We start from the raw sequence: 26,836 nt of genomic DNA, 5'->3' as shown, positions 1-26,836 counted from the left end.
AATCTGTAACACATTAACTTTCTATGTTTTTTTCTTGATCAAAACTTGAAACCCTTTGTCTAAAGAAAAATTAAAATGATGATGTGTACGACTTCAGTCCAGATGCACATTTTACAATATCAGTGAGCTAAGAATCCAAGCATGTCTAAAAAGCACAAAAACACATCATTTATGAGAGCACCACAGACGGAAGCAACCTCTTTAATTAACCCCTGAGTCTATCAAATATTGCGTAAATTGATTATGGAAGTGCATGTTACACTGACACTACAGTTTATGTGCAAATATAGTAAATGTATCATTTATTGGACATACTAGACAGAAGGAAGGGAGTAGGGCATCAGACCAGGGCTTGGGGGAGTGTGTAGTTTGCCCCCACCTCCAACAAGTTTAGTGTTGATATGGTGTAATCTCAGGATCTAGACTGCTTATACTAATTTCAGCCCGCCAACTTAGCTCAGTAGGTAGAACGTCGGTCTACGGACCGCGGGGTCATGAGTTCGACCCTTGGGTGGGGCGCATGTTCTCCATGACTATTTGATAAACGACATTGTGTCTGAAATCATTAGTCCTTCACCTTTGATTCATGTGGGGAAGTTGGCAGTGACTTGCGGAGAACAGGTTTATACTGGTACAGAATCCAGGAACACTGGTTAAGTTAACTGCCCGCCGTTACATGACTGAAATACTGTTGAAAAACGGCATTAAACCCAAAACAAACAAACAAACAAACTATACTAATTTCATTTGTGGATATATTTAATTTTATTCATCTTATTTATGATAAGTTTGAAACATACTTCCAGACTCATATTTGTGTCCTCCCTGATCCCCATGATAAAAGGACCCCCGTCCTCCTTGTTGAAATGGCTTCTATGTGGGTATGTATGTATGTAATTAATATACTACATATTTATACATACCTGTAATTGTTAGGTTTTATTAATGTATTTTAGCTTGATTGTGAAGAAAGCTTGTAACTAAATTATTGTTCAAGCAAGGTAAAAAGTTCAAAACTATGTACTTTAAATAATTTTAACTCTAAATATCATGATCTACACTGTTTGCAATTCAGTTAGTAAGTTTTCAATTAATACCCCTATAAACTATAAATGGTACTGTCAAAATTGAAAGATGGGCAAGTTTATATTGTAGAAACAAGGTACATAGTAAGAGTTAAAGCTTCAAAAGCGAAAAAAAAAATAAGAAATCATGATCATTAATATTCTACAGTTGAATATAGAAAAAATGTATTTTGTGTTGGCTAAATTTAAAACATACTTTTAATTATCATTGTTACTTATTTTTACTTTTTTTGTTCTAAAAACATGAAAAGTCGGTTTTTTATTGTAAAAGCATAAAAATGTTTGAGGTCAGAATGTTTAAATTAATGTCGACCAGGAGACTCAAGAACGACAAATTCATTTCATTCCCGTCTGACATTATACATGTAACAAGACATTATAAGACATGTGCATCCTTCTTATTTTGCCTATTCAAATGTCAGGCTGGTCTCGATCCATGATGGTCGCAAAGCCACTATGTTGGTTTTTTCATGGCGCGGCTCATATTTTGTTTCCTTTTTCATAAAATGTTACTAATTGTTATCAATATATATTTTGTTACAGAGACTCTACATATTATAATTAAAAACTATAACTTTTTAGGGCCTTTGATTGTTAGCAATGTTTTACCTATATTTGACATTGAAAAAAAAACTGAAATTAAAATATAACAGAATTTAGAATGATAATTTAAATTTATACTTTAATTTTGACACTCTATTTTTAAGCAGCAAAATCATTTATCAGCAATAACTGTATATACAAAAGCAATCTTCAAATAAAGAAATCATGAGATAATTGTTGCTATACTGATGTATAAATTATGTCCATAGGTCTTCTTTAATATTGTTTAACTTCGGCTGTGTGCTTGTAATTCTTATCAGCCCCACTCTATCCCTCAGATTGCTGACCACCAGCTGACTGTCAGGGTATATTAGATCAAAGTGTCTGTAGAGTAATTATATCTGTATTCCTGCTGAGGTGTTACTGCTCAGAGCTGAGCAGTTTCTTGTCAAGATTCCTTAGACTGTGTGGAGATCTTGATTTGTTTCATCTGTTAAAACTGAAAATTGAACTACAGCTCTAGTTGTTGAATAATAGAATCAAGGAATTGCATATTACAATCTCAATATTTTGGACATCAAATTGTCCAGTATATCCGAGTATACCTCACTCAAATAATTATATTTTTACTTTGAATCTACTAATTCTTATCATTTCTATGCCATTCTGTTTCCAATACGGAAATACATAAGGAGTATCATTATTTATTGAACGACCCTCATACGTCGGAATTTCATGAATACATTACGATCAAATGCACTATGATGCAGCTACTCGGGAAGCTACATCTTGAGTTATATGCTACAATGGCTGCTAACTCAGCTATAACAAAAGCATTCGTTTTGTAAATTTCAGTTATCTTACCATTAAAACTCCTAGAAGTCCATAAAAGACGTGCTAATATGTGTAAAAGTTTTAGAAAAATTTTAGGATCGTCAACTATCAACAGGGCAGGACTGTGAAAAGACGCTCTACAAAATAAAATTGTGAAACACAGAATTTGCATAGAAATGGCAAAAGTGCCTTAAAAAGAAGTGCATATTATAATAACTACTAATTAAAAAGTACTTTTTGTAACATAAAATAAACTTCATATTTGAGTGTATTTGACACATTAAACCTGAACGGTATTACATGTAGGTCCATTTACTATGAGATATTAGACCATGATTAAACTGAACCGCACATTTAACGCTAATTTCAAGACATTATTTTGAAATGATTTAGCGTGTCAGATGTTTTAATATAATATTTTAACTTAAGAATATTAGCAGTGCCAACGAAATAAATTTACACACAGGCTGCCATTTATCATGTTTATTCTTAAAATGATTTTCATTTCCGTACGCCGATTCTAGGCTTTATTCCAAGTTTTCCGGATAAATGACGTTACGGCATCACTTCCGGTTTCTCAAACGTGCAGAACTACCTTAAATACAATTAAGACATTATCATATTTAAAGTTTATGTTATGTATAAGTGTCTGCAAAAGATGTAGCTTAAAATTGCATTCTATTTCATATTGATTTTACTCATTATATGTATAAAATCTGAGAAAGAAAGTCTTAAAAAACATCTTCAATATTATTATACAGTTCTCTGTTTTTCGTAATAAGCGATATGTTACGTTTACTTAAATAACTTAAAGGCTCTGTCGAATTTCGTACTAAAATATATCATACCATTGTTATTATAATAGCTTTTATTTGTTAACCATTTATGTAAAAATATGTTTTCAATTATATTGAACTTCAAGACATTATCCGGAATCTCATAAAACTTTGCGAAAATTTCACAAGTTTGCGTAAACACAAGGAAGCAGAAGCACGCGATAAAATATCTATTCGTTCAGAGGAAGAACGAGCTACAGAAAGTATGCGTGAATCTTATGACCTACAATCAAAGGTTAACCTTGAGACAAGTCGTTGTTTAAAACTTCTTACAAAGGAAGAAAAAAAGAAACGATGATATACGACGATTCTCTTTCTGGAATAAAGAGAAGGATGATTGACAGGGATGCAAGTAGCATTTATCCCGGAAGCTACAAGTTCGTTCCTAAAGAAGACGTAAAAGCAGACACATTTGTGCTAGATAAACACACTGAAATAGCCAAGTATTCCAGCAAACATTACAAACTTAAGGAAAACCGGAAATGAAAATATCAAAGCAGGAGGACTGGCCTAGCAAATGGGCTGAAGGTAAAACCTAAAGACCTTGTCTCTCCCGGTTTGAAAACCCTCAAAAGTCTGTAATCAACTTACTACTTTTCTAATTCAACAATCAAATTAACAACTTTTTTACATATTAAGTACTTTTCAAAGACACACTTTAAGGTAATGGACCTGTAAGTCTGTGCCTCCTTTTGAAGAGTATTCAGTTCCTACCATAAACCTACTCATACACATATTTTGACTAATTTTTAAGAAGGGCATGGATTCATGTCGTAGCAAGACCAAAATTGTTTTTTCTTTATTATAATTCTTTCTTGCTCACTTGACGCAGCTTTTATGACCACTCGATGTCCGTCAACGGTCGTCCATCATGCGCCGTTTGTCAACAATTTAAAAACAAAAAACTTTTTCTTTCAAAACCACTGGGTAGATTTACACCAAACTTCACAGGAATGATCAATGAGTGCCATCCTTTCAAATTTGCTCAAAGAATTGAAATCCACGCAGACCTTTGGATCCCAAAGGATTTTTAAAAAAGTCTTCTTGTCCAAAACCACAGGTCGTAGGGCTTTGAAATATGATATGTAGCATCATCTAGTGGTCCTCTACCAAGATTATTCAAATAATCCCTGCAGGGTCAAATATGGCCCTTGGTTTATATAAACTTATATGAGGAAAATTTCGAAAATCTTCCAAAAGCACAGGGCCTAGGGCTTTCTAGTAGTCCTCTATCAAGATTGTTCAAATTATCCCAAATATCAAATATGGTCAAGCCCTTGGGGACAAATGGTTTATACAAGTTTATACAGACTTATATAGGGACAAACTTTGAAAATCGTCTTAGCAAAAGTAACAGAGCCAAGGGTGTTGATATTCTTTAAGTAGTATTATCTAGTGGTCCTCTACCATGACTTTTCAAATTATGCCCCTTGGTTGAAAAGAGGCCCCGCTCAAGGGGTTCCTTATGTTTACATAGACTAATATTTGAGAAACTTTAAAAAATCTTCTTGTCTGAAATGTCAAGGCCTAGGCTTTTGTTATTTGGTTTATAACATGGTCTAGTGGTTCTAAAGATTGTTCAAATTGTACCACTGGGGTGAAATGAGGCCCCAACCAGGATGTCCCAAGTTTAACATAGACTTATATAGGAAAAAACTTAAAAATATTCTTCCCTGAAACTGCAAGGCCTGGGCTTTTTATATTTGTTATTTTGCATTGCTTAGTGGTCCTCTGCCAAAATTGTTCCAGTTAGGCCCCTGGGGTGTAGAGAGGCCCCGCCTCGAGGTTCACTTGTTATATGAGATAAATAGAAAAAATACTTATATCTGACCATATTTCCTAGACTGTTTAATCATAATCATTTGATGACCCCATGTAATTAAGAATCACTTGACAGTGACCTACTGACCTACTTTCTTGTTTTCTTTTAAGATACAGCCTTGGAATTTGGTTGACATAATATACAGTTTTGCACATCGATCTCACAAAATGACTTTCAGTGATGATGAATTTGACCTACTGACCTACTGTCTTAATACCCTGAAATCCAGAAAATAAGCCGGTTTTGAAAATAAGCCGGTCTCGAAAATAAGCCACCATTTTACTACAGGCAAAAAGGGCTCATAGACAAGCCGCACTCATAAATAAGCCGTCCATTTTTTTATCAGTAATAGTATCAATTACTTTGTTAGGACACCATATAAGATAGCAAAAGTTACCAACGTGTACATAGCAGATTTATTTCCACATGTAATAGCAATAAAATATACCTTGGAATAAAACGCTTAAAACAATGCGTATTGTGCTGATTTTCAAAACCACGGACAAATTAAAAAATCCTGCCTCAAACATTTCTCGTCACGTCAGTTCTACTAATTAACGTGACCAGTGTTTATAACACAATACAGTCTTTATCACGTATTGTGTAAGTTATTCATACCCGTTGGCCGATTAAATCATAGATATATTTGTTTGTTAGGCCAGACAAAACGTTTTAATTGGTAATTATCTGTTAGCATCGGACTATTTTCATTAAGAAATTGTAACAAATTGTAACAAAACTGTTATGTCAGAAGTATAAGTGTTTACCGACGTAGATGTTTTTGCTTAAATCCAAAATATATGACATCCATATCTCCAGTATTTCGGTACTCAAAAATACGCCGGTTTTTAAACCGTTACTGAATATATGTACTCAAAAGTTCGCCGGACTCAAGAACAAGCCGGTCTCGATAATAAGCCACCAAATCCTTACGAAAAATTAAAATAAGCCGCGGCTTATTTTCGGGATTTCAGGGTATATTAGCATCAGTTTGTCATAAAAATATGTTCACAAAACTGCGAAAATATTCAATGCTATCTTATATTTGACTTTTTCATCCGATCTCTTACACATGTCTATGTAGTTCATATTACGTTGGTGAGCGATCCAGAGACATCATGAACCTCTTGGTTCTAGAAAGTTAAACTGTTTTTCAAGACTTATGATTGATTTATTGTACAAAAGCGGAACATTTTCATTTGATAAGCCATTTCTTGCTGTTTAAAGTGAATCTTACCCCAATAGAGAACGTTGAAGGGTTAGACATCTTTGAGAATACTGAGTTACATGCCGTAAAATTTCTACATTGTGCCTTTACTCTTTAGTTTATATATTGTGGAAGAAATGTAAGTAGGTTTTACTTCTGCCCCGTGTAGGGAGCAAAATTTAAAACATTCTCACAGGACTCGCCCATAATTTTGTGTTGAAGAGATAGTACCCAAAATTTTAGATTATGAAAAACAAATGGTTACTGATACGTTACATTTAAGATTGAATATAATACTTAAGTCTTGAGTTGATCAATTTTAAGCACATTATTTAAGATTTTCTAAAACTAAAAATCTGTCCAATTGAATTCTTTTACTTGATACTCCCTTGAAAAAATGTTCTTTCGAGTTTTATTTTGTGTTTTATACTTGTTTACCAATACTTTAAAATTTATGTTATCAAAATTATTGGTAAAATGAATTATATGCAAACTTTTTTTTTACACCGGTCAAATCTATCTCGATTTGAGCTAGAGAAAATATCATAAATTATACAAAATTAAAAAAAACAAAAAAAAACGAAACCCCCCCCCCCCACCCAAAAAAAAAAAACGAAAAGATAAAACTTGTTTAAAAATTGCAATACAGTGCAAAACAATGTTAACTTTAAGACCGTATAAAGTTAAAGCAATTTTTTAAACATTACTATTACGGGTCCACTACCTTAAACGATCGCACATAAAATTGACAAATCGCATCTACTTTTATAAAAATGAACAATTTTACTTATGTTTATTCTAGTAGCATACATATCAATTCGTTGACTCACCTTAACGTTTTGTTTATTTCATACATTTTACAGGCGAAAGCTGGCGCGAAAATGAAACTTTATTGACAATGCTTCGACCAGGATCAGCATTGACTGGCGGGATAAGCTCGAGAACAATTATCAGACCTGACGAAATACTTTGGTCTGTCCGTCGTGGAGAAGAGGCAAGATAATATAAATTTAAATTTGTTAATGTAGTATTAAATTTGATAAGAATATCGAGCTTTCTTAAGAGACCCCGTTAAAGAAAGACGTTGCATGATTTTGTACCATAACAGCGGTCCATATCAACACATTTCCATTTACAAATATGTCTAGTTTAAAGCGTAATGCACAAAGTTTGCATTTTACAGTATTATTCTTCTTTCTGTCTTTAACTAATGTATGCATGGATGGATATTCAAATTACTTGGCAAAATGTTAAAAACATTAAGACTAGGAATCACGTACAAATTCAAACCCGTATCTCTATGGTTATAATCGGAGGTCAAATGTTCTGTTTACTTCTTGTCCTGCCCATATCTTTTTTTTATATTAAATGGCACAAACGTTCGCTATATCATAGCATATTGCGTAAAGAACTTACATTTCAAGCTCAAAGCTAAAGATCTCACTTAAGATTTGAAAAAAATATGCGTTTAATGTAAACGAGGCTTATTACTTCTAATGCTGTACAAATATTTCATTCTACTGCACTGGACAACATAGGGTTAAATGAGATTAAGGTTTAGGAGTATATCACCAAAACACAGAAATATTTCATAAACGAACAACATCGTTACCAAAATTTCAACACACGCACGCTATTGCAAATGCATCAAAACAAACATGTGTAACAGTTCCTTGAAAATGGTGAGTTTTAAAGGCGTTTGACTATCTGGAAGTGGGGTCTCTTTAGACAGTCCTTTTTCGGAATTCAATGCTTATATCAGTATACTGACACTTGTTTTATAGAGTAGTATACACGCTATCATAACAAAAACTACAAAACAAGTGGCAATACAAACATTGAATTCCGGAAAAAGGACTGCCTAAAGGGGCCCCACTTCCGGGCAGTCAAACGCCTTTAAAAACTCACCATTTTCAAAGAACTGTTTCACATGTTTGTTTTGATGCATTTGCAATAGCGTGCGAGTGTTGAAATTTCACATAACTATGTGGAACACAGTTTTCAGCAATTGTTTATTTTTATTTCTTTACAAATGGCATTCATTTTCAAAGGGGGACAACTGTTTCAGAATATTTTCAGTACGGGACAGAACGGCAGAACATGTAATGGTCAGGTAAAATATTGGTAACGATGTTGTTCGTTTATAAAATATTTCTGTGTTTTGGTGATATACTCCTAAACCTTAACAGGTGATCTTATCAGGTGACCAGGCTGAACCAAAACGTTTTCTTATCAGTGTGGACGTATATTTACTTTCGGAGATTAATTGTGATTTTTCTACAAATTGTAGCATTTATTCTTTAATGTACTTTCATTTGTGATTATTCAATTGATACATTCTGGTGTATTCTTTGGATTAATTTAATAACATTTTACGAAAGGCTTATCACATTTTTGTAGTAAAAGTTCTTACTTGATTACAATCGGTGTAATATTTCTAGTGCGGATTTAAGCTGTATTAATCCTGTTGGTCGCTAAATCTAGTACAGTAAGTACTAATTAAGGCGAATCATGACAATGGATTAATTTGCCAAAAACTTTTGCAGTATGTAGTACAGTAGGTAATGAGACAAATCATGACAATGGATTCATTTGCTTAAATTATTACAGTAGGTATTGAGGCAGATAACCTTATGGAAATACAATTGTAATATCCAGTACAATAGATAATGGGGCGAATCATGACAATGGATTAATTTGCTTAATCCAGTACAGCAGGTACTTGGGCAAATAAATTGGTTGAAACACAATTGTAATATCCAGTACATTAGGTACAGAGGCAAATCATGACAATGAATAATTTGCTTAAACCAGTACAGTAGGTACTGAGGCAAATGAATTGGTGGAAACACAATCGCAATATCCAGTAAAGTAGGTACTGAGGCGAATAATGACATCGAATTAATTTGCTTAAACCAGTACAGAAGGTACTGAGGCAACTGAATTTGTGGAAACACAATCGCAATATCCAGTACAGTAGGTATTGTGGCGAAACATGACATTGAATTAATTTGCTTAAACCAGTACAATTCAGTAGGTACTGAGGCAAATAAATTTGTGAAAATTGAATGCAGTGGCAATATCCAGTACAGTCTAAGGTACAGTGGCGAAAGATGGCATTTCCAGTACAATGATTCTGAAGCATAACATGGCAATATACAGCAAGGGAAAACGGAGACAAGGTAAGGTTTCCTAGTTCATAGTTGTAGGCACTGGATGTAAAATCAAATACTGTTATGTACTGTCAAAATTAGTACAGAAGGTACTTTAAGAGAATATGACAGAATAAGCAATCAAAATTTCAGCATGGTATGTAATGAACCGGGACAACACTATGTAATAATGCAAATCTCTAATAAAAACAGTAGGTATACCAACACCATAATAATAAGTCTTATCCATTGTTATTGAAATAAAACAGAAGACAAAGCTACGAGCTATGACAACAAAACACAATGTCACTAGTAAACATATAAATATTGTATACTAAGACAATTTGTTACATCAGTACAGTAGGTACAATGGTGGCAGCAGGCTGTCAAAACTCCAATACATTGTACACATAACTTACAGTTTTGAAATAGCCGGGTTTTGCAGAGTATGGTTTTGGGCTTAGATAAATTGTATCAATGATTTAAGTCCCTGCAACGATTTGAAGTCACTTGATACTTCAATATATGTATCTGTCTTTGACAGAGCATGCAGTCTGTGTCTGCTTTAGAGAACAACATTATTTTGGGAAATCTTACAGGCAGCATGTCTGTGCTGGAAATGTTGACATATTATGCTTCTTACTTAATTATGACATATATCGCGGGCTCAACGCGAAACTGTTCCATGTGACATTTTTTCATAAAATCACTTTTTGGCATAAATATGTGCTACTTGTCCCAATACATTTACTGGAAAATTATTAGACTAATATCTGTATATATTTCTATTTTATTCAAAATGTGTCCTTTTGTTCTATCTGGGAAAGCAAACCAATTTCCCTGCGAACCTGTTCCAAGTGAATGCCTGCACATAGAACAGTTACCAAGTCAGCAAAAAATAATTTGTTCCAAGGAAAAAGTTTTATGTGAATAAAAATATTTTTTTATCATTATCTAATGTTTCATATAAAAAAAAGTGTCAAACTGCATTTTGTTACACTTTTTCATTAAATTATATTTTTCTTTTTCATAATAGAACAGTTTCGCACTCATTTATTTTGTTATTTTGAATGAATATTTTATTGCGAAACTGTTCTAAATGCAGCTCGTTGTTCAAATAAACAGCTGATTAGTGTCATCCTATACTCTAGTGACGGCATTTCCTATGAAATATAGTGTCATAATTAGTTATGATGATGTCATACATATTGCAGTGAACTAAAGGGAGATAACAAGGAGGCCCATACATAGATACAGTACACTATAAACAAGCTAAAGAAAAGTATTGTAAATGAAAATATGTTTGTATTTTATAAGATGAAAATTATGTATTTATATGTTTTAGATTTATTTATTTTTTATTACAAAAATATTATTTATTTAAAGTGTTTCTGAAATGTTGTCAGGATTACTGCAAGTGCAGTTATTTTATCCAGTTACTGCATGGTATTTAACAAACCTTTGGCTAAAGCGAAGATACATGGCTTTAAATTAAATACCCATTATGTCTGCCTCTCAGTCTAAACTGCACAACATAAAAAAAAAAACAACACATACAGGAATATAGAAATTAAATTATGTATACATAGAAATTAAGTTATTTAAATATATATAAACATCAAATTACGGTGTGGTGGGTGGGAATTTTTCAAAAACAACGATGATGTACGTTGTAACATACGGGATCGGAAACGGAAATCAGATTGATCCTACACAAGTATAAACACATGAGATTTACTGTAACCATAACAACACACAACACTTGGTGTGCAAAAATGAAAACAATTATTTTCTAAATAAAATAATGTGTCTTATTTTGTGACTACCAAATTAGTAACAACAAAAAAGACTCTCGTAACACTTTTACTTTTTATAAATCAATTTGCATTTGTCTAGTTTCTGATGTATGATATAAATTCATATACATTCCAAATGTATGGCATAAAAGTACAAACTGATATTATATGAATGCTTCAAAGAGGACACCTTAAGATTTTAGGAAAATTGTTGTGGTAGTAATGGCCACGTGAAAAGATACTCAAGGAAGAGACCATTCTCGTACCGAGGAGGCCTGCTGTGGGACGAGCGATCAAGCGCATGTGTAATCATACATATTTGATGTTTAGAATAATAACATTGCCTATCACACCCGTGAAACTAGGAATTACTGAACGTTTCCATGGGAAAAACCCTGTTCATGAACTTAAACTAACCAGCAAAACTCCAGTAAACTAACAAATGGGTTTACATAACTTTACATCATACTGTTACCAAGACACGGTTTACATTACTATATATACCATAAATCTACACACGGTTTACATAACTTTACACCGTAAACCAACACATGGGTTAACATAACTTTACACAGTAAACCTAGACACAGTTTACATCACTTTATACACGACTGACTTGTACACTTTTATACACAACTGACTTTTATGCTTTTATACACAACTGACATTATACCCTGACATGCCGATGATATATACATGGATACGCACAGAACGAACACGAACACACCAAAGAATATTCTTGTATAAATTATTACACGGTCAGGCTGGCAAACTAATGCAAGTATACAATATATACACAGACACGCTTAGATTATTAACATAGACACGGTGGCATTTTTATACCTCACAACATACACATAGCAACATACATTTGTATACATTATTACTTACACGGACAAGCTGGCATTTGTCTACGTTACTACTTGACATATACATGGACACGGAACAGACAGACTGGCGGGCGTTTACGTCATACTTTTGCAGACAGAATGGCTTTTGCGTACATTACTTCTTATACGGACAAACTTGCGGTTGTGTACATACGTGATCAACCATGGGATTTATCTAAGGCAATGACTACTACAGTAACTGAGACTGTAAGCACTTATTGTAAATAACAACTACCAACTACCCATGGAGATACCATGATACAGCAAGCAGCAGTGTTTCACATATTATTTTCAATCAATCAAATTTACAAATGCATTTTCAACACATGCACCTGCCCCCTCATCCCACGTGATTGATTTTTTGCCGCCACAATAAGTTATTACTTTATTCCCCCGAAATCTCAATTCGCTATCAATCAGAAACTGATGCACACTTGCCCCAAATACTCGTGCTTCCAACCTTAACTAAAAAATTTACATAGGGCATCAGTTATTGGGTCAGGTAAATCCTACAATCTGACTAAAGTACTTGATCTTCTAAACGAAGATCTGAGAACGACCCATTCACATTCGTCTTCTGTATATTTTGGATTTCCGATATTGCTATTTTTATTTTCGCAAATCTATTTTTATTTGAACCAATCATAAAAACTTGTTCGAATGTCAAAGAGTAAGAAAAATTTGCAGTCAATCCAGGGCTCGAACCCGGGACCTCTCGCTTACAAAGCAAGTGCCCTACCGGCTGAGCTAAGCGGCTATCTGACATCTTTCAACATAAAAATTGTAGATATCAAAAACCAAGGCTTTTAAAAGCTTGCAGAATGTTGTAAGTTAGATTTTGATTGGCTAGCGGAAGAGTCGTCAGAACGAGGCTATCAATAGCTCGTTGTCAGATCCTAAGCGTAGCGTAATAGGAGATGTACCTTAGTCAGATTGGTAAATCCTATTAACTGATTAACTAGGAATGTAAATTATTTGATCGACTTGAATTGATTTCATTTATATACGTTTCATGTCAGAGCAAAATGACTGTCCTCCAAATGATCACATGTTACAATCAAGACCTGAAAATGTGATCCAAAAAGCTTGACAAATGACATTCATAGTCAGACAAAAAACCAACAGCCATATTAAAGTCAGCAATTTAATTTCGGACATATTCTGGGTCCATAAAAATTACTGACAATATATTGCTTGGTGTAGTAATTGGTCCTTCTTTCATTTTTTTTATTTTATAACCAGAAGTGGCTTTGCAATGATTCCGATGAAGGATGTCGATTTTATTGTGCTCAATGCTACAAGTAGACACCGTTGTTTATATGACTGAAAAATTGTTGAAAAAGACGTTAAACCAGAACACACACAAACATTTCTGAAAATGATTAGTATAGTGAAGAGTTTATTTTAAATATATTTCGAAGACAAACCGATGTAAAAAAATATATGCGGTAAAAACAATCTGGTGTGAGATGCAAAACACTGATCACTCAAATTTTAAGATTTAACTAATTATGTAAATACAAGAAGTTGCTCACCAGTTTAAAACGATTTCAATTACAAACTTTTCTGTATAATATCTATTACTATACATTGAATATGTGCTAATAGCACCGAATTTGTTTCCAAATAGAGCTAAATAGTGTTACAAGTGTCAAGTGTATACTTTACTCTCAGCATTATTTTTATTTTAAACATTTCAGTATTAACGCCTTAACTAAAATCACTTAAAAAAACTATTTCGAATTACGCGACCATTTCATCCGAGAAATGCTCACAAATTATTATTTAGAATAAGTAACCATACAAATGAACAGGATGTTGCACTACATTGTATTTACAGAAGTTGAATACAAAAACCTTTTTACTAATTTTTAAACTACTGCCGTTCCTTATGTTATAGTTAATGTGTGTGCGTTGATGCGGGTGCTGCACCAGTCTGAGTTTGAATGTCAAAATCTGTCTTTTAACTGACAGTTCCAGTAACCACAAGTTACAAACCTTCCAAAAAATGTGTCCACAAAAAATTGAAATATTCACAAATTTTCAAATTTATTTATTTATTTATTGGCTTCATAATCAGTGTTAAGAAATCAGGGAGATCTTCCTTTGTTATAAATAAATAAGTCTTACTAAAATAAATAATAAACTTGAAGCAGAAATAATGCAGTTAGCACAAAAACCGGAAAAATTGTTACGTGTCAAAATATTATTGTTTAAAATTCCATAAAACTTTATCAGTAAATCTTATGCTCAAAAACACAATTTATTTGTCATTCATACACATAGTAAAAAAGAATATAAGAATCCAAAAACATAATTTTTGTCTTGTAATCAAAACAAAGAATGATGGTTGTTGTGTAAAGACTGCCACATTATGTAACTCCAGTTTTATACACTTATTGGTACCTAAGTGATGGAAAACAGAAAATGCAAGTAACACCGAAATATTTGACCGGAAACAATTGCATGGCAACAAAAGTTGAGAGACTCAATAATCATTCATTTCCCTAGACTTTGCTTTCTTATAACCTTTTCGTCACTGAATTTACTTAATTGATTTTCCCATACTGAAACGCACCTGCGTTTGAACATTTTTAGATCCAGTTACGATATTTCGGCTTTCTCGTCTGCTGGGTGTACAAAATGTATATATTATATGATCATAAAATTTAAAATTTTCAAATACATGTACACACATTTATGGGAGAAAATTATCTTGCCATATGTCGGTTTATTTTTAATTAAAAATTACGGGAACGTTGCAAAATTGTTCAAATGTTTCCGTCAAAATAGTTTGGTTACTGGCTATCATGATTATAATTATTACTAATTTCACATTTTTCACTCTGGCCTGTCTGGGTCCGATTATTTTGAGAACGAACAGGACATATAATTATATATAAAGTTTTAATAGCCACAGGAGTCGTAGTAATCTCTGAACTTAAGATCTTTTTTCTTGTTCTTATTGGTAACAAATGAAATGCATTTTGGGGTCTCTTTTCGAAAAGTTTACATTGTCTGCCTATTTCCTGAACACAGTACTTTAACTACCACTTTGAAATTAGCATATATTCCATAATATTTTTATTTATATAACCAGGGCCTGATTTGGGGTAAAATTACGTTTTCTGAACGAATCTTTGTATGAACTATGACCCCTTGCGCTGGAAAAAACAAATTCCCTGTCTGAAAATTACTGTAGGATATTGAGTAAACCTTTAAATTTGTTTTCTTGGGCAGTGAAAATGCACCACAGCAAGTCGATTGGAAGTGCTACACCCCAAGTTGTGGGCCTTAACACCCCTATTCATCTAAATTGTTCATTTAATTCTTTCTGTACCACTATACATTGTATGTTGCCTGGAGAACTATTTAATACGAAACATGTTGAAAACTTGAGTTGTCTTCTTTCTTTAACCATATTTCATACCACTATGTAATGCAGAACTGGACAAGAAAGTTAAATGTATACAGAAATCAGACAAGTAAATGCTATGCAATCTTTTGCCAGGGTTTGATGCCGCAAGAAATGTGCATTAATAACAGCTGTATACCTGGAATGCATGAATCAAATGAACGATCGGATACGCCCCTGTGGAATAGCATTCCATGTTCTTGCAACAGCATTTTGTAGTTCATGGAGATTGCAAGGAACATGTCTCAGACCCCTGACTCTTCGCCCAACTGTTCATCCCACAGGTGTTCAACGGGGTTCAAGTCAGGAGACTTTGAACACCACGGTAGCACACAAATTTTGTTTCGTTTCAACTAGTTCTCGAATATTATTTCATATAAAACATGTTGTTTAAGCATGTACCTCTCAGTTTGATATGCCACTCTAGACCATTCCGACGGCACACCCTCTCTTATCTAACGTCATCTGGCGCATACTTTTGGAAACAGGAAGCTTTCATGTTTTTCACTGCAGACTGGTCACACAGATTTCATTTACACATATTTTGGACTGATTAGAGCGGCCGGTAGATATTTAAACATGAAATGCACATGAAATGCACATGCGCGGTGGAAATCAATGAAGGAGAGGGTATTTGTTTAAAATAATTTTGGTTGTCTGTAGGACGATACGTAGGTACTTAGCAGATGACATAAAGATATAATACCAGTTATAGCAAGTAAAATATCCATATCTCTTTTGCTGAGTGTAAAAAAAAAATTGTTTGTTTTGAGTGAATATGGAATATATCTCACATACGCGCTCATGAAAACCTCAGTGAGATGTATTCCATATTCACTCAAAACAGAAAAATATCCTCTACATATTTTACATTATATTTCTTCAATTTCTCCAAATTTCTCCCAGTATTTGACATTACCTGTTATAATTCTACAAAATTGTATTTAATACTGGATTATGTGTGATTAGAAAATTTAATGCACATGGAACAGTTAGTTTGAATAGCTTTTTTTCTTCCATATTTGGTAGTTTTCAATGTGGAAGTGGAATGTATAGATTTTTTTATGAAATCTCATGTAAAAGATTAAAACAATAAATCTTAGTTCAAAGTTAAAACCTTGGTAGTACAGTTTCGCAGTCAAATAATTTTAACATTTTCTTTTGGGTGTTCCATGTAACACATTTGAATATGGAAGTGCAACTGTGTAGAGTTTTATAAACTTACATGTCACAGATTAAAACAATAAATGTCCAGTTCAAAATTAAAACCTGGGTAGAACAGTTTCGCAGTCAAACAATTTTCACATTTTCTTCAATTTTGGGCGCGAAACTGTTCCATATAACATATGTTTACAAATACCTCTGTCAAGTCAGTAGTAAAGTTTTTTGTTACACTATACTTACTTACTTAATTCTGCATGTCATATCTGAATTAAATAACCAGAACTCCATTAATAATAAAATTAAGAACTTTTTTCTTTCTCCTGAAAAAACATTCAAAAATGCACGTGGAACAGTTTCGCGTTGAGCCCTCGATATGATGTATGTTATATCAATGTTACTTAGGAGCCAAGTGTAGACTGAAAGTCTATTTTCGTATTATGCATTATGACATAATTATTTTGTGACAGCAAATGTGTACATTTTAACTATTTATAACTGATAAGATTGTTGAATAAGGATTAATTTGCATAAAAACAGTTTCTTCGTGGTTGATGAACTTTACTAATAAGCGTTCCAATGACGGAAAAGTATTTAAATCCTAACTGGTTTGGTCTTTTAGGGCTCATGAGCCTGTCTGTTTATTTATAACAGTTTTTTCACTGGACAAACTACTTTGGTTTTCACAAACCATTCAGTATCCTAGGCAACAACTCAGTACAAAGATACAAAGAGCTAACTTTAATTGAGATGACTGGTTCAGCATTGTTCAAGATGATTAAGTTAAGAATGGAACAAAACAACCATTCAGATTTTTTCAGCCTAATGTCCGAAAACAAATGTTTATTTTTTTTTTGTTTACATGTTAAACTGAACTTGGAGAAAATTCAACATCTGGAATTATGTAACTGTATCTAGGATCTCTGGGAATATTTGACTGGTTCCCTAATAGGTCCAATCTGTATCAGTTGTGGTGATATTATCTCTGGGAAATATATCGGGTATAATTGATGGATATTAACTCCTTCTATGTTTGAAGAAGTTTGATAGCACTGTTTTTCTAAAACAAACATTAGGCCTGGACATTATATATTCATGTATCTTGTTATATATTATTCCCTTTTAAAAGTGATCCAGGAAATTGAAAGGTTTTTGATCGTACTGTAACCAAGTTGGCTTTTACAACTATTACATCAAATGTAATTGAATTAATTGGTTCATCTTAGTTAAAGACCTTAAACCGAACATTAATTTGAATGAAAAATTGGTCTTGCTTTAACAGAAGCACCAGAGAAACAGACAATAAATATAAATGTTTCAAAATAGTTTACTTGATAAAATGCATTAAGTCTAAAATATGTGCCTACATTAGTTTCCATGCATTGTCAATGAATGCACAATTCAATACATATAGTTCATATTGTTCAAAATTGAACTGAACAGTCATTTGGTCAGTCTGATACATAGTTGGAAAAATAAATCATGAGATCATGTGTGATTTCTGGTATATTCAGTGGTGTTTGTGACCATAGTTTTATAGTTTCTGTTTCCAAGTCAATTGGTGCCTATGTTTATATGTTACACACTTATTCGAATGTAATCGTTAATGCAAGGCTTGTCACACTAAAAGCCAAAATGCCATAAATGAAGAAAAGAATCAGCTGCAGCCTGATCAGCAATGTGGGAGTGATTGCTTGAATTATAAGTGAGGTTATCATAGCCGATGCAAAGAGAGAGAGAGAGAGAGGGGGGGGGGGGGGGGGGGAGGGCGGGGGGAAGGGGACATATTAGTATATTACGTAACTACGCTCTTTATACATTCATGGTTGTTTTTCCATATCAGTAAAACATTGAGCAAATGTATATTGCTTAAGTTGCAAAAAGTTCAACAAAAAGGAGGGGGCTAAATGTATTATTTATTGGCAGTTAAACTAGCTTCTCTCAGTAAGAAAACCAAAACACTCATGGATCTGAATTAAGTTTTCAGTTAAATTGCTTATAAGATAAAGTCCAATTTCTGCTTTTAGGAATATTGTTCTTGAAATTGGTGACATAAGTTAACAAATAAATATGTTAACTAAATATTCGACTGACATGATTGTCCCTATTTTTGGTATATTCTACTTTAACATTTTTGTATCCATTATTTACAGATATTTTCATTGTTTACTTTTTACAATTTTTCATAATATTTGCAAATTTAGGTTTACTTATTTGTTGGATAATGTAGTCGTATAGAATCAGCTCTACATTTTTATTCTGCATCATGTTGAGTGGAGAATTAGCGCAGAATATTTAAACTCCTACAGTGACAGTGGAATAATATATCACAAACGATGGGGTTACGTATTAATCTCATGTTTGTATCCTTGAATTTCCTGAACAAGAGATAAACAAATAAATGTATCACTTACATTATATATAAGAGTGTTTACTGAAGGTATAATTTGCAATCACAATGTGCACTGTGTTTGTTCACTTGCCAATAATTCATCAAAGCAGAAATTATGTATGATCTGGAATAATCAGTACATGTATACATGTTGATCAGTATACAGAATTTATTCTGTTACAGTCAATATGTTTTGAAAATGTGTTGTTTCTATTAAAATGCTGCCATGGTCTATGAACTCTCATTTAACCCTATGTGGTCCAGTGCAGTAGAATTAATAAGTTAAACGAAACTTACCTGGAAGTTGAAGTTCAATTATTATTCTGCTGCCACTGGACCACAGGGTTTAATGCCCTCCCATATTTAACAAGCCTTATTATGATCCAGTGACAGCATTTCAATTAATTATAAACTGAAAGTCTGCCTGGTCACCTGATAAGATCACGTGTTCATCTCATTAAACCCTGTGGTCCAGTGGCAGTAGAATAATAATAATAATTGAACTTCAACTTCCAGGTAAGTCTCGTTTAATTTATCAATTATATTACTTGTTTGCTAAATCGTGTTAGGCCGACAATGTTATTGCGCAAGGTAGGACGTCCAAAGAACTTGGCACAAATAATCATTATAACAGTACGTTTTGTCGCGGGCAAGAACCATGCCACCAGTTAAAATGTCAAGGTCTCGGATGGCTATTTAACTTGGTCTATTTTCCTCTTTTACCTGAAGCTGTAACAATTGTTTGTGTCCAACCCAACACTTTATCGTGCTTATTGGGTTGTCGAAATACATTCTGCGTCTTTAATTTAAAAGTGGGGGATTAACGTCTAGTTTGCGTATTGATTGGTAAGACAAGTGTTTATTCCTACAAAATACAAAAACAAGTACTTTATTGTAACGTCTGTTAGCTTAGCTTGATAACTCCGAATGTTTTTTATAGATTGTAAAATCAGACATGTCACAAAGAGAATTTTCTACGCCATTAATACAAGGAACCGGACTAATGTCTTTATTATTTGTTTTTTCATATTTGATAATATCATGGTTAACATATTTATTATATTTGCATGCTTTTAAAGTTAGAGGTACTGGAAGAGGCTTATCGCCAGACTCAAGAAGACACGGAGGCGGCAATTGAGCGAGAGTTTTTATTTCGAAGAATGCACGTACAACGTGCAGACGCGTTGGAAAGGCTGGAGACAATCATAAAAGGAGGTAAACAAGTTTACTTACACAGTCTAATCTGCATTAGCAGTCACCTGTATATACAGTATTATGTCTTAGAACAGTCATCTTTACGCTTAACCTTTTGAATTGTCTATGAAACAAACCTTTATACAGCATGACACTATATAAATTGGTTAGTTGAAAATTCATCAGACTACCCTAGCATACCGGGCAGTAAAAACCTGATAAGAATCACAGCATTTTTCCTCCTACTGTAACCAAATGAACGAACTTTCAGATGCAACATTATTCTAACACAACAAAATATCTGTGAAATGTTTGAGTAAATATGTTGCTAGCGACAGGCTTAATTTGACCTTAAAATGACAATAAAATCAAATTCTTCATCTACAGGATTCATATTTAAAGAAAAAAATATAATTATAAAACCATTTTGTGAGGAATAAAAGTTAGTTACCCTTTCCAAAGAAGTAGAAGAAGACATCAAAATCTAGCAACGGAAATTGCACCAGCATATTCTAAAAACGTGTATACATAACTGAATAGAATTTTCAACTTTGTATCTGTTTAAAGTAACATAATAAAATATTTGTACATCATTTGAAGTAATGGGCATCGTGTTCATTACCAGCATGATAATGATTTAGACAGATGGAATGCTCTACGTCGAAAACCCGGGTATAGTGATCATCTGCCTATAGTGGTCATTTCCTGTTGGTCCGTTTGGTGGTCTTTATAAACAGGTTAGACTGTGACTCAGAAGGTGATTTAACGTAAACAAAATGTAATTATTTCGGAAAACTAGGGCAACTATACGAGTTCGAGACCTGGGCGATGCGTATGTTCTCCGTGACGATTTGATAAAAAAACATTGTGTCTCAAATCACTCGTCCTCCACCGTTGATTCATGTGGAGAAGTTGGCAGTTACTTGCCGAGAACAGGTTTGTACTGGTACAGAATCCATGCCTGCCGTTACATAACTGAAATTCTTTTGAAAAACGACATTAAACCCAACACAAACAAACAGACCCTCGCTAATACGTCAAATATTTACAACTAAAATGTCAGTAGTGGGTAATTCATTTTTTCAAAGCATAGAGGTTATAAGACTAGCGGTAATGTGATTTTTGTCCGGTCTTCTTAAACAAATATTCAAATTATTTGGCACATAAATGCACCATTGCAAAGAGAAAATAACTTACTAAGTTGTCAAATGTTTTATATGTTTCCTTTCCTTGTCATGTTCATTTCTATGCATGCACAAATATTCACCATATACAAATAGGTTGTTGCACGCCAGACCCAGATTCCTAACTAAAACGTCATGATCACACATGGAGTTAAAAGTTTAGGTGAAAAAAGTTTTGATAGTAAAATAACTTTGCATAAACATTCACTCAAGGCATTTCCAAGATTAATAATCATAGTTTAAAGGTCAATGTCAATTGCAGGTCATAGTGTATATGATTTTATACACTGGTACGTCCATGACCGAAACATCTCTCTTTTTGAACCATGTAAACCTATTCATCATTAATAGCCAAAAATAATTATGTATACATCATTTTGTGGCGGTGAGAAACCAACTTGTAGATAAGCAAGATTACATAATGGTCTGTAATTGTTTATGATAGAGCATACATATTCTTTGCATCGGGTTTTGCAGTACATAACAATAAATAGTAATAATTTTATTTAAAATAATTTCGAAATATGATAATAGGTGTATGAATAAAGAACTTGCGGTATATCATAGTATTTATTAAGTTCGTAAATATATATATTTTGAAACTTGAAATCAGTATCAAACATGCGTTTTTCGATTATTTTGACTCCTGTCAACTTGAGAAAGTATTACCACGGAATGTTTGAATTGGGAAGAATAGAATATTTAATTTAACAAAAACATATATAATAAAGGACTTTATCAATGGTAACTGTTTTGTATGTGCAAGAGTTGTTCGTGTGTGTCTTTGAGGAGGCTGCGTTTTTTGAACGTGGCTTTCCCTGTTGGATATTCTTCCTTGTTTTTTTTCCCAAATACTCATACAAAAACCTACCAGAATGTTGTAAAACGGCAAAAGACCTCAACAATAATTTTGGGACTTTTTAAGTTTGAAGTGGCAGAGAAAACACATTTCTTACTTTGGGACTGCCTCATTGTACCACAGGTAATTTTATATGAAGAAAATACCTGTCAAAATAGTATGTGTCCCCATACATGTACTCTCTAATTCCATGGGTAACCGGTAAATAGTTATTTCACACACACACACACGCACACACGCACACGCGCGCACACACATACAGAGGATAGAGAGAGAGAGAGAGATATTTTCACTTTTCAATAGTGCGATATTACAAAATCAAGCAAAGAATTTTCTGTACTGGTTATCTATCATTTGTTTAACATATCTTATCAAGTTGCCTATGTAATAGATGCTTTCAAATTATTGATTTTCTACATAAAAAATGTTGGTTATTTTCTGAATATTTAACATTTTTTTATTCATTTCGTTGAGAGGTTGTTGATATATACACAGAATGAAAGGGAGCTGTAGAATATGTATCTCTACAAAGAAATGATAACTTAAGATAATATTAATTATTATTATACCTCACTTTTGCCTACAATGGTAAAATCCCATTACGCGAAAAGGAGATATTTTGACTATCAGAAATATTTTCAACCTTTCTGACACGTGATCAAGCGAACGTGACTGTCAGGTCATGTGACCGTGCTGATAAGTCAAGTCAAGTCAAGTCAAAAGTTTATTAAATGTAACAAAGGCCGCCGGCCCAATATATACCACATAATATATAGTAAGTGGTTCAATCAAATAGTTGTGATCCCACAAAATATATTCATATACACTGATTAAGTTGAGATACATATTCATAGATTCAACACACAGTCGACTAGCAAACATATCTTAATATAATAGCTCTATAGGCTGCTGAAGATCATACTTAAACAGATCAAACATTATTTAAAAGCTTCTCAAGATACAATGCTGTTTGATATAACACCTTTTCATTATCAGAGCTAAGTATGTTATAAAAACTTTGTATACTTCTATCAGATGAATACCAATTAAGAAGATACTGATTACGGATCTCACTAAATTTCTCACATTGAAAAAGTCATGATATTCACATTCAACAATACTAGTGCTACTTCTATTATAACAAAATTGGCAGATATGAGATTTAAAAGGGGTATTGTTGTACCTGCTAGTTTCAACATGCAGCTTATGGCTTGAACATCGAAATTTTAACATTGCTAGCCTGTATTTAAATGGCAAATTTAGTGTAATGTCACGTTCTGTATTTAATAAAGTTTTAAAATGTTTATAATGGTGACATCTACTTGATTCATCGATATACTCTTTCCAGTTTTGTGTATAACAATCTATGAGTCTTTGACGAAAAATACTAACAAAGTAGTCAATATCTCCAACATCATGTGAAACCCAAACATAACCAAATCCATACAAAAATAACAAGCGTTTGACCTTAGTAGCCCAGGTGATTCTGCCTACGTTATCTAAAGATTTTAGCATATAATAACACCGTTTAGGGTATCTAGACTTATGCATCTGTATTAGTTTACACCAATACTTAGCACAGTTTAAATAATAGGTTATACACATTGGTAATCTGCCACATTCTCCCAAAACAATTATGTTATTCGTTGAATTTTTAACTCCAAGAGATTTTTTTACAAAAATTAGTATGTATGATTTCTATTTCTGGCGAATACTCATATCCCCAAATCTGAGATCCATAGCAGAGTACTGGTTTTATCATAGCATCAAATAACTGAAACAACTGTTTAATATTAGAATACCCAAATGGCCTTTGATAGTTATACATAGCATATATTGACTTTTGTGCCTGTGACGCTAACTTTTCTTTAGCTGCTGTCCAAGATAAGGTTGGCGTAAATAAGATGCCCATATACTGTATACATAAACAGTCGTAACGCTAATTAATTGGCCACGGAAAACCATCTTGCATTAATTCTTAAGGGTCCACCATTTCGAAATAAAATTATTTCAGTTTTACTGAGGTTAACTTCCATCCCTGTTGAATTAGAAAATTGTTCTGTTACGTTGAGTTGTTGTTTTAACTTTAATACAGTTTCTGCACAATTTGCAATGTCGTCTGCAAACATCAGACATACTATATCAGGTCTTGAATTGTCGATAAAAATACCTGAATTGCATTTTTCACGCAGTAAGGAGGATAATTGGTCAATAAATAAGTACTTATGTCCCTTTGTCTTGTTACACCAATGTTACATGGAAAATAATCCGTTACTCTCCCTGTTGATGTCTTAACACAAGATTGTAAATTTTGATACATTTGAGCGAGGATCCCGAGAAAATTATCGTTTACACCTTTGGCAAATAACTGCTTCAATTTTTTAGCCAAATGATTGCCTCCCTTGTACACAATGTCATATTGTAATGGTGTAACTTTTCAATGTTTACACAGGTGATTACCGCGCTAAAGACGAAGCTGTAGAATTAAATGAAATAAAAACATTTTAAAAACATTTTATGTGCTTTTTTAAATTTTGTTCGGTATAATTAGATAAATATCATATGATACTATTATATAAATATCATATTGCAGCGTGTGTGACATTGATATTGTCAACCTTTGAAACAGAATGTCACCACTCGGCTTTAGCCTCGGATGACATTCTACCCTCGGGTTGATAATATCAATGTCACACACACTGCAATATGATATTTATATAATACGGTTGCAGTGATCAAGCTAATTTACCAATAATCCTTTGAGCAAAGTAAGAAAATACTTGCCACTGGGATGGACACTTTGAATTTTTTTTTACTTGTCCAAGGCATTCCTGGATTATATATGTCGTTGAATATTCAATCACTTTGACACAAACATTCAACAAAATGACGAATCAATTGCTGCAAATAACAACTGCAGTTTCCAGTTTGTTAAAGGAATATTATATCTTTTTTCATTATATTGCACAAAAACAAGTTCGGAAAAATGTATAATCTAAAAGGCCTACCTTAATTTGTTTGATTTAGACCCTTTGCTATTTGACGTTTGATCTGTTTTTATGTTTTTATCACTTTTCTAAATTAAGTCGACCCTATGACACAACCACTAGTTTGTCCAGCAACCCTGCATGTCATGTGATTTAATACTACAGAATGAAAAATAAAGCTTATAGTAAAAGAAAATACATTATTATAAGTACTGTTTAATAAGGCGAAAAAAATTTACCGTTTCCACTGAATATTGTCGGAAAATATACAGTTTTAATCTTCGATTTAGCATCATTCCAATATTTCTGTATTCTGGAGGTACATGTAACTCTACACTGGGTTAGATTTTAATCCACAATCCTTTGAATACCTAGGGAAAACTTAATATAAGATCTGTACACGCTTGTTTAGGCAAGATACATAATCTTAAATCATAACTCAATTATAACTGAATTAATTCAGTAAGCAAACTGAACGTAACAAACCTCAGTGATATATCCTTGAAAACTTTTACATTACGCAAACCGTTTCTACATCTGTGAAAATTTTATGTAAGGTTCCAGTGGTGGTAGTGTGAAAATCAGCTTAAAGGAAAATACAATATCTATTTATTTTGGGCGTGTGTGTGTTAAAAGTAAAATTCAAAAGTCATAATTTTAAACTTTATTAAAACTATTTTTTTTACATTTGTAAATACTTAAAAGAGATTCTGAACAGGTTTGCTTTTTACTATATTTAAGTACTTACTTATGACGGCTGCTTTTTAATCATAACACATAGTCTTATCTGACACGGTTTCATTTACATACAACTGTAATTATGACAGCAATATATCATTTATATACAGAGGACGGCGATAGCGGTATCGAGTGTCTAAGAGAGGTAGAAAAACATCTGAAATACATCAACATTCAGTTCGGAAGGATAAATGGTTGTTGGTCAGAGGTGATATCTGCTCTAAGATTATTGAAAACCAAGGGGCTTTTACTCTCTTCATACAGGTGGACTGGAACTGTACAAGAGGTTGAATATTATTTTAAGGCTTAGCGGTTCATATACTTATCTTTAAAAAATTGCACTTTTCCCCAAACCCAGTTCCTAAGAAAAATATATGTATACGTCTTAGGTTTCACATTATTTTTCTTTTCGTTAAATATAAATTTTCTCAAAACACGGAAAATTTGAAAGACTGTTTGCATAGGACTTTGCTCGATATACCCAAAACATATTCACCAGTATATTAAAGCTAATGCGGTCAAAACGAAATGATAAAAGATGACATTGGCGCACTGCCTTGGAACGGTTATTGATGGGAAAACAAAAATAGAAAATTATGTAGGCTGATGATGCACCAAATCTCAATCTTTATCTCGACCATGTTTCAAACTAACTGGACAGTGTAAAACAGAGTTATAAAATGTTATGTGAACAATTAATATTCGGATTATTTGGTTTGGCCACTGTCACGGCCCAAAAAA

At 33.1% G+C, this 26,836-nt stretch overlaps 1 protein-coding gene across 1 annotated transcript; it reads left to right on the top strand.

Annotated features, from left to right (window-relative positions):
* Positions 1-3,353: 3,353 nt before the first annotated feature.
* On the top strand, positions 3,354-26,683 carry LOC128546546 (uncharacterized). The gene is made up of 4 exons (XM_053517265.1): positions 3,354-3,826; positions 7,191-7,321; positions 20,213-20,348; positions 26,206-26,683. Exons 1-4 carry the CDS (start codon positions 3,781-3,783, stop codon positions 26,403-26,405), a joined length of 513 nt encoding a protein of 170 aa, XP_053373240.1. The 5' UTR covers positions 3,354-3,780; the 3' UTR covers positions 26,406-26,683.
* Positions 26,684-26,836: the final 153 nt, after the last annotated feature.

This window comes from Mercenaria mercenaria, chromosome 11 (assembly GCF_021730395.1).
Source record: "Mercenaria mercenaria strain notata chromosome 11, MADL_Memer_1, whole genome shotgun sequence".
Lineage (NCBI taxonomy): Eukaryota > Metazoa > Mollusca > Bivalvia > Venerida > Veneridae > Mercenaria > Mercenaria mercenaria.
Note: the sequence above shows the minus strand (reverse complement) of the source record. Positions and strands in the feature narration are given on the sequence as shown.

What these genes read in the sequence shown, in the direction of transcription:
- LOC128546546 (XM_053517265.1), top strand. Translation starts at nt 3,781, where the DNA reads ATGAAAATATCAAAGCAGGAGGACTGGCCTAGCAAATGGGCTGAAG. An exon ending in GCCTAGCAAATGGGCTGAAG is followed by an intron (nt 3,827 to 7,190) that starts GTAAAACCTAAA and finishes TACATTTTACAG; the next exon opens with GCGAAAGCTGGCGCGAAAAT. An exon ending in GGAGACAATCATAAAAGGAG is followed by an intron (nt 20,349 to 26,205) that starts GTAAACAAGTTT and finishes ATTTATATACAG; the next exon opens with AGGACGGCGATAGCGGTATC.